At 43.9% G+C, this 12,130-nt stretch overlaps 1 protein-coding gene across 9 annotated transcripts in view; it reads right to left on the minus strand.

The window, feature by feature from the left end:
* The window catches only part of MIER1 (MIER1 transcriptional regulator), a 63,697-nt gene continuing 51,567 nt past the window's right edge, over positions 1 to 12,130 (minus strand). For 8 of the 9 annotated variants that reach the window (XM_029082966.1, XM_029082960.1, XM_039914685.1 and 5 more), the window contains 4 exons: positions 8,513 to 8,607; positions 7,270 to 7,397; positions 5,239 to 5,378; positions 1 to 2,918 (listed from right to left, as the gene is read on the minus strand). In XM_029082966.1, coding sequence (XP_028938799.1) covers positions 2,590 to 2,918; positions 5,239 to 5,378; positions 7,270 to 7,397; positions 8,513 to 8,607 — 692 coding nt within the window. In that variant the 3' untranslated portion in view covers positions 1 to 2,589. The remainder of the gene's footprint in view (positions 2,919 to 5,238; positions 5,379 to 7,269; positions 7,398 to 8,512; positions 8,608 to 12,130) is intronic. The other variant, XR_003766016.1, reaches the window with a different exon arrangement.

Here is a 12,130-nt window from a genome sequence, read left to right on the forward strand (position 1 = left end):
TATGCTTAAAAAAATATTTTTAATTAGCTTCTTCGGAATTGCAGACTGGGAGCGCGGAAGGAACAGAAGGTAATTACAGTGCAAAATTACTCTGCATGAGAAAAGTTTTGAAGACCTAATGAGCATTTCCAACACGTTTAGGCTTTTTCCGTTGTCGTCTACGAGGCGCGACAGCAGGGTTCCGGGAAGCCTCTGCCTCCGAACGGTAGCGTCGTCGGCCTTGCTCCGATAACCTACGGTATCCGCGGTCGATACGAACAGATCCCCAGCCGATCCTTTCCATATACTTCTTAAAAACCTGGAAAATACTACTAGTGCAATGACTCGCCAAGTTAGAGTGGCTGCGTTTTGGACACCGGGTAAAATACCTGCATAGGCAAAATGCAATGAAATATACTGCAAAGAAAAGCTGAGCATCACTCCACAAAAACCGATTACGGAATGTCTTTTTTTTTTCCTCTTTTTCTTGAGGCAAACTTTAGAAGGCGAGGTTAAAAAAAAAAGCAATACTTCTGCCATGTGTGCAACGCCACACATGCAAACGGGCCTGAGGAGACTCGGCTTACAAACTTTTCTATAAAATCGGTTTGCAAGCATTCACAAAACGCAGTGAAATCCGTGAAAAAAAGTGAAATCTCGGCTTAACCTCGCAGTGATTTTAAGAGCACAGCCCCATCCTCTGTCTGGAACCCTTTCTCCGGTTCACTCTGGATGAGGTCAACTTTCCTTGAGCTCGGTCAGGATGGACTAACAGCGCTTCTCCCCATTATCTCTGCCCCGCTACCGTTTTCCGGCTGTGGCTTCTTAGCGTAACATGGAGAAGCGGTGAATTGTCCGTCGTCTGAAACAGCTTTTAACAAACGACCCTGAACACTGCTTTGCAAAATTAAAAGGTTCACACTGGTGCAACAAATCGATCGGTGGCATATTCCGAGCGTTTACTGCTCGGGAGAGTACGATACCACAGTTGGCGGAGAAAGCATTTGAGATTATACCACCAGAGACCGTACTTTCTGACACCGGTGTGCTTCGCAGACTTAGGTCGTGGACCAGGGACCTTGTTTTAATCGTTTACCTTGTACCTGGCTCGGCCCTTCAGAGACGCTCAAATAAGAGGACCACGTTTCGCCTTGCGAGCAGGTGAAATCGGAAATCAAGAATTATTCATCAGGATTAAAATATTCGTGTAAGCCTGTAAAAAAAATGAACGAGCTCGATAACTACTCACGTTACGGCGTCCCGTTTTAGATCCGACTTGGGTTCCGTGACCGTTAAAGCTTTGAGGTGGCTGCCCTTTCAGAACTAAAAACTGTCACCCTGAAGGTACAAAAGCTTTAAAGCTTCTTTAGCTTCCCTCTCCCCGCCCAAAAGTGATTGATCCTCTCTCTTCCCTGACGGCTTATTTCAGGGAGGCCCCGTGGACTGCGAATGCACGCTCTCCTCCTTCCGGCAACCAAAATCACTTCACCACTTGCCCGCTGTGCTCCTTTAGATGCAAAGAAGTGTATATTTTATATATATATAGCTATCATATATATATATATATATGTATATAAAAATAAATTGAGCAGGAGTCTGGCCAATAAGGTTTAGTAAATGTAAGCACTTAACCCACATTAAGCTTTTTGTTTTGCTTTAAAAATAAATCTGAAATTGTCTAACCAATGCAAAAAAGTGTGTGCAAGACGAGTATCATGCATAACTTTCTCAAACCAGAAAGTAGAAATCTGAAAAACCAGTTTTTCACAGTTCTAGGTGAATGCCATAACCATGACTCAGATACTACACAAACATAAAAATCCATTAGAAAAAGACTTTTAGCAAAATAAAATGAAGCTGACAGACTCAAATATCAATTCCCATAAAAGTTTACCAACTGTACAAGTTAAGAAAATTATACAAGCTTTTGTATTATGAAAGGACAGCTCAATCAAGACATAAGTACTGTAAAAATCTTTCAAAGGCTACAAAGAAATCTGGAAAAATACAGAATGTATTTCTTAAGCCCAGATAAGAATATGGACAGACATCATTGATGTCAACAATTTTACATATACAAACCTGACTTGGTTTAGTTTTTTAACTTCTTTATATAAAAATCGTGCTTGCATCACTTTCAGGATTTATAGGGGTTTCCTTAACCATCTGATATCCAGGACGTATAGGGAGAAAAGTGGTGACTGCTCGTCTCTAGAGTCTCAAATCTCCGAGGCATTTTAAAGAAACACCAGAAAAAATCATCAGGCAGAAATCTGAATCAAGCGTTCTTAAAAAAAACAAAAAAAAAAACAATGACCAACTCCCCCTTCCCTCGCTAACGCGGTAATGGGGAATCAGCCTGGGAGGTGGATTCACTCCAAGTCACTAGAGAGCTTCTCTAGTAGCTTTAAGAGGGCCTTGAAAAGTCACCCAAGTTCAAAATGGGCAGTAGCGGTTACTGTCACGTGAAATCTCAATCATATGAAAGAAACAAAACATCTCGCTTTGACTGCTTTAAGGAAATCAATTTCTTAAGGTAACCCATTAACCCTGAAAATTCTCTCAACAGAATTTACTCCGAGGAATAAAGAAAAAAAATGGCTCTCCATTTTAGTCGTCTCTGTTTTCCAGCTCTTCTAATTTTCCATGGGGGACCGCATCCTGGAAAAACTCGGAGGAACCCGGACTTTCCTTTCCATTGCTGCTAATCCTGCGCCTCTTGGCAGGTCTCTCGTGTTTGTCTTCAAAATCAGGTTCGTTCCTGACAGTCACGTACGCTAGTTTGGGGTCGCTGGTCAGGTTCTCCGTCTCATAACCGTTTGTGTCGGTGTCCGGGTGAAGGGGCTTCTTGGGGCCACCTGTCGGTCCGTTGACGTGCGGGCCTTCTGCTTTTACATCATCTTTGCTTGACGTTTCACCCGGCCCATTGGAGGAGACCCCTGAATCAGAAAAGCAATCGGACTGCTGGTTTAAAAGTTCAATCCCTGGATGGTATTTACTGAGCCCTTACCGTGCGCGGAGAGCGCCGTACTATGCGCGCGAGTACGACACGACAGATCTCCAGGGCCCTGGCTCCAAATCTTCCCCGTGGTAAAGAAAGAGTGACCGCTGAAGCCACGTTAGCCCTATGGAAAGAAATCACCAGCCCTGCCTCCTCAAGATCACTAGGCACAAGGGGATGACACCTGCCTGCAATCCTGTTTTGAAAACAGATGAAAACTACTTGATGAAGAATCTCCCACTTGTCTGTAACTTATCTGTATTGGTGTCTGTCTCCCCCACTCTACACTGTAAGCTCGCTGTGGGCAGGGAATGTGTCTGTTTACTGTTGCATTGTACTCTCACAAGCTCTAAGTACATCGCTCTGCACCCAGTAAGCGCTCAATAAATACTACTGAATGAATGCGTGAACAGAGTTGGTAGACACGTTCCCTGCCCACAACAAGCCTGCAGTCTAGAGGGGGAGACGAGCGTTAATATAAATCAGTACGTGGCAGATATAACGCTTGGAATACCGAATGGACACCGGTCAATGAAGGTAGCAAGACGAAACCACCCGGCTCTAACCCCAAGTGCTAGAAGCGTCGGAAAGTAATACACGCATCAGATGAGAGAGGGGCAGGGCCATAAATCTGGGGAGGCTGATCCAGGCAGCGCTCACTCAGAATTCAGCGGGAGTTCTTTGTTTTCCGGCCAAGGGATCCACGGGGATGTGAAATCAATATGATTGTATTGTGTCTGTTAGGAGCTACAGATTTCTTATTTCAGTAAAAGGTCAAAGACTAGAAGGGTTTCTCGTTCCAGTGTGACCCCAAGGGAAGTCTATCTTTGCAAATGTTAGCGACTTTATAGACGGAGCTCAACTCTGTGTAGGCGAAAGAGTTCTCCACCCACCAAGCAGGTGAATAAGAATCACCCCGCCTGCCACACAAGGTGCTCACTCACAATGTCCGTTTGCTCCCGGGGGCTCAGGGGGCCACAGGTTGGTATGAGCGGTCCACAACGCGTGGCCTAACGTTATTTCTTAAGCACTTCCTGTGCCCACGGGGGTGGGCATCAGACTCGGTTCCCGGCCTTCAAGCAGTTCCCGGTCTAATGTGTAGATGAGCTGGTGGTAGCACAGAAGCGGGCAGGAGCCAGCTCCCCAACCCCAGCCCGTCCCGAGGCCTCAGCCTTGTCCCTGGCCCTGAACGGGCAGGGTCCTTAGGGAGGGTAGGAGTCCGGAGCGTTTGGGTCTTTGAAACTTCTACTCTCACAGAATCAGGAAAGGTCTCAAAGGAAATTACACTCCCTGGAGTCGGGGTCCAAAGGATCAGGCATTATTTGCTCAGCTTAAAAAATTGAACCCATCAAGACAAAAAGTACTCAGTTCAAAGGCAAAAATAAAAGAAAAAGAAATCACACCTCATGAGAAACAATTAAATGGATGAAAAACCAATCTTAGGAAGGGTTGACTGCACTCTAATCGTCTACAACCTAGGATCTGGGAAGCAGGGTGCTCTAACGGGAAGAGACCAGGTCTGGGAGTCGGAGGACCTGGGTTCTGGGTTCAAGTGCTGGCTCTGCCACTTGCTTGTTTGGGCAAGTCAGTTAACTTCTTGGTGCCTGTTTCTTCACCTGGAAAATGGAAATTCAATACCTGCTCTCCCTCCCACTTAAACTGAGTCTCCTATGTGGGCTAGGGCCCATGTCCAACCCGATTATCTTGTATCTACCTCCAGAGCTCTATAGAGTGTTAACATATTGTGTTATCATTATTATTATTGTTCTGGTGACTCACGGGCCACATCCAAACTTTAGCTTCGCGGAATTGGAGAATTAGCAGCAGGAACAGCCAAGGACGCAGGGCCCATCTATTTAGGGTTCAGAGGGGGAGATTCAACTCTCTGAATAGCACTCTGAGCAGAGAGCTGAGGTATTTGATCTTTTGCTTCCTGGGTCTTAGACGGTTTCCCTGTCTGTTATATGCTCCATGATGTTGGCGACCCCGATGATGAAAGTAACCATACCCCACTCCTGGCCTGGCTTAGGTTCACTCTGGGCCCCAAGCACCCCTCATCCCAGCATCTCCCTTTCTCCCCTCAAAGCCCGGGAGAGTGGGAAAGTGGGGGAAGGAATGGGAAGCTGCTAGTGCCTCAAACTCCTGTTCCTGCCTTGACTAAATGAACACCAAAAACTTAATTTCTCTTTTAAAACAGGTTTCGAGCTGCCGGAAGAAAGGGGAGAGCGTGGCTGGCCACGTCTCTTCCAGACGCTTACCATTCTGATTGCTGTTGCTCGCAGTGCCGTCTTCTTTCTCCGACTGGCTGGTGCTACTGTTTGAAGCCGTGGGAGGAGGGGACGGTGCTCTGCTAGAAGCGGCGCTCTCGCTTTCATCTAAGAGCCGGTCCATATAATCCCTAAGGGAAGGAGTGGCCATTACGCTTTCTAGAAAATAAAAGCTTGGGCTTTTAAAGCCTACCTACAGTTCAACTAGGATTTGTAGAACTCGTTTAGTATGTTTCAGCTTTCATCAACCCCTTCAGTCCAGTGCCATGTGCCTAAAAGGTCAGGATTGGACTACTCTAAATTTAGTCGATTTCATTCTAGTTGCCAATGGGTAAAACAGGTGATAAATTACTGAATGCCCCACAGAAAACACATAACATATTATGTTATTATTCTTTTGCTGATTCACGGGCCACATCTGGCCTGGAGGCTCTTTGTGGGCAGGGATCGGATCTACCAATTCAACAGTACTGTACTCCGAGCGCTCAGTACAGTGCTAAGCACACGGTAAGCGCTAAATAAATACCATCGATTGACTGATTAAAAACCTAAGGCAAAACACTTAAAAGGCCACCGCCAAAGGAAAGGACCTGTGTTTTTATCTACCTCCTGTCACCTAAGTACCACCTTCCCATCTTGATTGGGTAGAAGTAGACTTCAAGTGGGAGAGGACCATTTTTCAATGGAATTTGGTAAAACTTCCAGAACAAAGACTTATGCACAGTCAACTCGGTAAAAATACTTGTGGGAGGTGGTGATGAGGTGTGAAATGGGCAGTTTCTGAAATGGCTGAAAAATGGGAAGCTGTTTCTTTCCCTTCCCTTCTCAACGCAGAGATTTTGCTATGAAACAGGGTGTGGGTGGATTTGGAACAGAATTCCAAAAATAAATGTGAAAAAACTCACTATACGCCGGTATGGAAAATGTTTTTACTATAGCAGACACTGATTCAAATGCTGGAAGAGAAATTCAATGGTCCTGCAAATCTTAGCAGCAGCAACAGTAATAGTAGTTAAGAGTATTAAGTACTTACTATGTTTAGTGCACTGGACTAAGCATTGGGAAAGAATGTACAGGTGGGAATCACACATAGCCCTGCAGTCCTAATGAAAAAGCTAAAGGTAATCACGGTCAGTTTACAAGCCGCCTTTTCTGCTAGTCTTTTGCATTTTGAGAACACTTTCTAAATCCTCTATTATATGTATTTATAGAACTTGCTGCTTATTTCCAAGGTCAGAGAGTAGGAAGCAAGTTCAAGTCAATGAGGCAGGGAAGGAAAGGGAAAAGGGAAAGGGAAGCAGCTTTTTCTGCTAGCCTTTTGCATGTCAAGAACACTCTCTATATCCTCTATTATACGTATTTATAGAAGCTTACTGCTTATTTCCAAGGTCAGAGACCAGGAAGCAAGTTCAAGTCAAAGAGGCTAGGGAGGAAAGGAAAATACGTGTAAAACCAATTTCATTTTGGGGCACAAACTGACGGCCAAGGTACCACAGAAACCTTTGTGTGAAAATGTTAGCTGCAAACTCACTCAAGTGCAAGCGTTCACTTTAAGGCTTCTCAAGAACTGAAGCAAACAGAACATCTCGACTGCTACAAATAGCCAAGACATGGATGGCTGAGAGGAGTTGAAAAGTAAGTGGGGAAAGTATAACCAGATGGAAAAGTTGAGAGGGGAGTGAGGCGGGGGGTGGGGGGGGGGAGGAGAGGAGAGAAATACATTTAGTTAAAAGACAAAGCACCGCAGAAAAATCCCAGGGTAGAAGACTGGGGAGATGGGAAGGAAGTGAGCACAAGACTGTGAAATCAATATCGGTTGACGGTGATTTCCGGAGCCACAAGATATTAAGCAAAATATCCCATTAAGTAGATACTCAAGCTTTGTCTACAAAGGATTTCTGAAAATGTTATTACCCTGAATACCTACTCAGTAAAAATTCTACCTTCATACAATTTCCGAATCATTGTAAGAAAAAAGACAAAAATGTTACACGCAGAAGAGTGACCAACTTTAATACCTACGTTACACCAGGGTGAAGATTGTATTTCTTTTTTCCAAATCGTGTTTGCTGAGCAAAAAAATCATAACGTTCAGATTTTTTCCACATGTAGTAGAATGCCACACACTCCCCAACTGACCTCGTTCGGACCTTTGAAATAAAATTCAGGATTTAAGATTCTTTTTACCCCTCTCAAAAGCACTATTTTATGAGGACTTTATGAATTAAATTAAGCCTTTCATTATGCTGGTAAGGAATTTAATGTCTGTAGTTTATCCACAATTTAGTCCCCAAACCACTGCAATAGTAAAGCTATTATTTCTCTTATACATGTAAGAAATAGGTCAGCCTAAGTTATCTGGAAAAAATTTACATATAACAGGAAGGGGAAATTACAGCGATTTTACTAAAAAGTAAATGACAGTGAAAACAGTAGTCCAAAAAAACTTTGCCTTAAATGCCAAACTTGACATTCGTATTCATAAACTGCACTGCGACATTAAAAAAAGAACTGAAAGTATTTTGATGTCTAAATTTTGAAATGAAATTAAATGGGACCTCAACCATTAAAGTATGTTTGTTTTCATATGACACTCTCACCCCACTCAATCTTCAAGACAACTCAAAAGGGCTGTCATCTTTTTGCTCACACTTCTCCCATTCCCCTTCCAACATATATATATATATATAATTTTTTTTTAATGGTCTTTGTTAAGTGTTCACTATGGGCCAGGCACTGTTAAGGGCTGGGGTAGATTTAAGCTAATCAGGCTGGATGCAGTCCCTGTCCCACATGGGGCTCACAGTCTTAAATCTCCATTTTACAGATGAAGTAACTATAACCCAGAGAAGTGAAGAGACTTGGCCAAGGTCACCCGGCAGACAAGGGGCAGAGCCGAGATTAGAACCCAGTCCTTCTGACTCCCAGGCTCTGTGTTCTAAGTAGGAACTGACTGTTACTACTATCAGGATACTACTTCCCTATTTTTACCAAGCAAACACTATGAATCCCCTACCAGAATGATCGCAGATGGAGGTGGGGTGTTCTGGGAGAGATGTGTCGCTATGGGTCGGAAATGACTCGATGGCATAAAACAAGACTTGTTAAAGTGCTTACTATGTGCCAAGCCCTGTTCTAAGCACTGGAGTAGATATAAAATAATCAGATTGGACACAGTCCGTGTCCCACATAGGGTTCACAGTCTAATTAAATGATTTTTTTAAAAATTTAGTCAACGAAGTAAGAATATTTTATTGTCACTTACCTTATTAGCTTGAATCAAATGGAAATCTTTTCCATATGCCTTTAATCCCTGCTCAAAATTTCTACATTCTTCTTCTGTCCAAACAGAGAGTTCCTCTGAAACAACAAAGATTTCAGTATTTTTTGAATGCCAATATGGGATCCACGAGACCCTATTAAAACCTGTTCTTCCTATTAAAATCTGTTCTTCTGGGGAGACTGAGAGAGAAATTCTGAATTAAACCCAGTGAAATCTAAAATATGGACATCCCCACATTGTTTGTAGTGTGAAATGGCTGTTTTATTCTTAATCTTGCTTACACAAGTTCTGTTCTAAGAAGGATGTCTAACTGAATAACTGTGTAAAAAGAAATGTTCCTGGGGATCTTTAGAAACACTGAAAGACCCCTACTTTCAAGACTGGCACTGGAGGAAGTTCTAAGACTCTATGTCTCCAAGAGTGGAGATACAAGATATGAAAGATGGGCATTTGAGGTCTGTGAGCCCCAGGCGGGACAGGGCCAGTGACCAACTTGATGATCATATAGCTAACCCTCCATCCTTGGCCCATAATTATAGTTTAAGTGTTTATTATCCTAAGGATTTAAAAGGAAGCCACAGGGTGTGAACGGTGAGGGTTCACCAGAGCCTCGATTACAGGACAAAGACTCAGAATCAGTATGACAAAGAGGAAACCTGAAGGGTTTTGGCTTTTTATGGTGTTTGGTAAAGCGCCTACTATATGTCAGCCTCTGTTCTCAGCGCTGGGGTAGATATAAGATAATCAGGTTAGATATAGTCCATGTCTGTAGCTTGGCTTGTAGAAAAGCAGTGTGGCTTAAGGAAAGTGTGTATTTTTGATGTGTGTAAACATGCACACGTATGAACTGCAATTTTGAGAGGAGCTCTCAGAATAGTGTACCCATGGCTGCCTCTCTCTGCCGGGGCTCTTGTTTGAGGGAATGCTGGTGGTAGGGCCTGCACCTTGCTACCCACGAGGCCTCATAGGTGGCACAGAAACCACCCCAAACTCCTCGTTTGACAACTGCATTGTGAATTCAAAGGTGGGACTCACACTGGATTTCTTCAGAGACCAACACGCCCTTCTGCTTTGTTAAGCGCTTACTATGTGTCAAGCACTATTCTGGGTTAGATAGAAGATAAAAAGTCCCACTGGGGACTCACATGCTAAGCAAAAAGAACAGATATTGAATCCCCATTTGCAGATGAGGGAACTGAGGCAAGGAGAAGTGAAGCGACTTGCCCAAGGTGCCATAGCAAACCAGCGGTGGAGCTGGGATTAGAACCCAGGTCCTTTTATAATAATAATAATAATGATAATAATGAATAATAATTGTGGTATTTGTTAAGCACTTACTTTGTGCCAGGCATTATACTAAGTGCTGGAGTGGATATAAGCAAATCGGATTGGACACAGGTTCCTCTCCCACATGGGGCTCACAGTCTCAATTCCCATTTTACAAATTTATAGTCTAGAGGGGGAGACAGACATTAATGGAAATAAATACAAGACAGATATGGACATAGAGGGGGAGAGAGACATGAACAGAAATGACAGATATGGACAAAAGTGCTGTGGGGCTGGGAAGGGGAAGATGAATAAAGGGAGCAAGTCAGCATGACACAGAAGGGAGTGGGAGAAAAGGAAAGGAGAGTTTAGTCAGGGAAGGCCTCTTGGAGGAGTCGTGCCTTCAATAAGACTTTGAAGGGGGAGAGTAACTGTCAGGAAACTGAGGCCCAGAGAATTGAAGTGACTTTTATTCAATCATATTTATTGAGCACTCACTCTGTGCAGAGCTTACTGTTTGACTTGCCCAAGATCACACAGCAGACAAATGGTGGAGCCGGGATTAGAACGCTCCATCCACTAAGCCATGCAGACCTGGCTTTTAATTCCACCTCTGCCACTTGTCTGCTCTGACTTTGGGAAAGTCACTTAACTTCTCTGTGCCTCAATTTCTTCCTCGGTAAAATGGGGATTCAATATCTTTTCTCCAACTCTACATTGCAAGCCCAGTGTGGTGTCTGACCTATCTTGTAACAACTACCCAGTGCTTTAGTACAGTGCTCGGCACACAGTAAGCACTTAAAATACCACTATTATTATCACTACTATTAATCACAATAATCCTGCCTGTTGGATTCCAATCTTGACCAGACCTTTCCCTGAGGAAAACAAATGCTTGTGATTGCCTGTCTATCTGCTGCACTGGTCTCCTAACAACACGCTAGTAGTCTTTGCGTTGTTTGAGACTGTTTCCAGAGTATTTTCCTGCAAAGCCTTGCTATTGTGGGGACTGTTGAACACTACGGCTTAAAACTGCCTCTGTTCCAGAATGTCTTTCCTGGCCTACTTTCGGCTGCCGAGTAGGGCTCACAGGGTTCGCTAGAAAAAATATTCAAGGCGTCTTGAATATGGTATGGAGTTTCACACCTCAATGTCGCCAAACTCCACCTTGCATTGTTTCTGAAAGCCAGGCTCGCCTTTTGATTCTTTTCAATCTTTACCTTCCATGAAATTGTTGGGAGAAGTAGCATTGCCTAGTGGAAAGAGCCCAGGCCTGGGAGTCAGAGGATCTGGGTCCTAATCCTGACTCTGCCACTTATCTCCTGCGTGACCCTTGTCAAGCAAGTCACCTCGCTTCTCTGGGCTTCAACTAGTTTTATAGACAATGCTGTAAAATGGGAATTCTTGTCTGTAAAATGGGAATTCAAACCTGCTCCCTCCTGCTTAGACTGTAAGACCGGTGGGGAACAGGGGCCCAATTATCTTCTATTTACTTCAGCGATTAATACAGTGCTTGGCAAGAGTAAGCACTTAACAAGTACCCTAGCTATTTAACATAATGCCTAGGTAGCAGAGCTGGTAAGACGACAGAGTTCTGTATTGTCTATGAAAGTCTTTGTGGGTAGGGCTTCCGGCTGCCGTCTGGTAACTGCAGTTTTCTTGAGATTTATTGTGACTCCATGGCATGGTGCTGAATCTGCAAATGTACAATCTCATTTGCATATCTTCTTGCGTAGGTACTGTAAGAACAGTCTTTTATTTCGTAATTCCTAAACCACTGTCTCAAAGACTTTTGGCAGAAATCTACAAACAAGGTGGGGACTGAATCTGTAAGTTGCCTGCCTGAGATTTTCCTCTGAGGAAACGCAAAAAGACAACAAAGGTCACCATGATCACCATCTCCAAGAAGGAGAGGGAGCAGACAGTGGAAACTACTGGGTAATCTCACTGCTTTCCATTACTGGAAAGATTCTCACCAGAATCCTTCTTAATGGACACTTTAAGAACAGTTTCCTGGGCACACTGCCTTTTTTAAAATTTCTTCACTGAATCGTATTTATTGAGGGCTTACTGTGCGCAGAGCACTATACTAAGCACCGGGGTAAAAACAAGGTGGTCAGTTTGGACAAAGTCCCGTCCTACATGGGGCTCAGGGTCTTAATCCCCATTGTACAGATGAGGTCACTGAAGCACAGAGAAGTGATGTGACTCGCCCAAGGTCACAGAGCAGACAAACAGCGGAGCCAGAATTAGAACCCAGGTCCTTCTGACTCCCGGCCTACACTCTATCCACTAAGCCAAGCTGCTTCTCGGCCCCGATGTGAATCCCAA

Source organism: Ornithorhynchus anatinus, chromosome 18 (assembly GCF_004115215.2).
Source record: "Ornithorhynchus anatinus isolate Pmale09 chromosome 18, mOrnAna1.pri.v4, whole genome shotgun sequence".
NCBI classification, from domain to species: Eukaryota; Metazoa; Chordata; class Mammalia; order Monotremata; family Ornithorhynchidae; genus Ornithorhynchus; species Ornithorhynchus anatinus.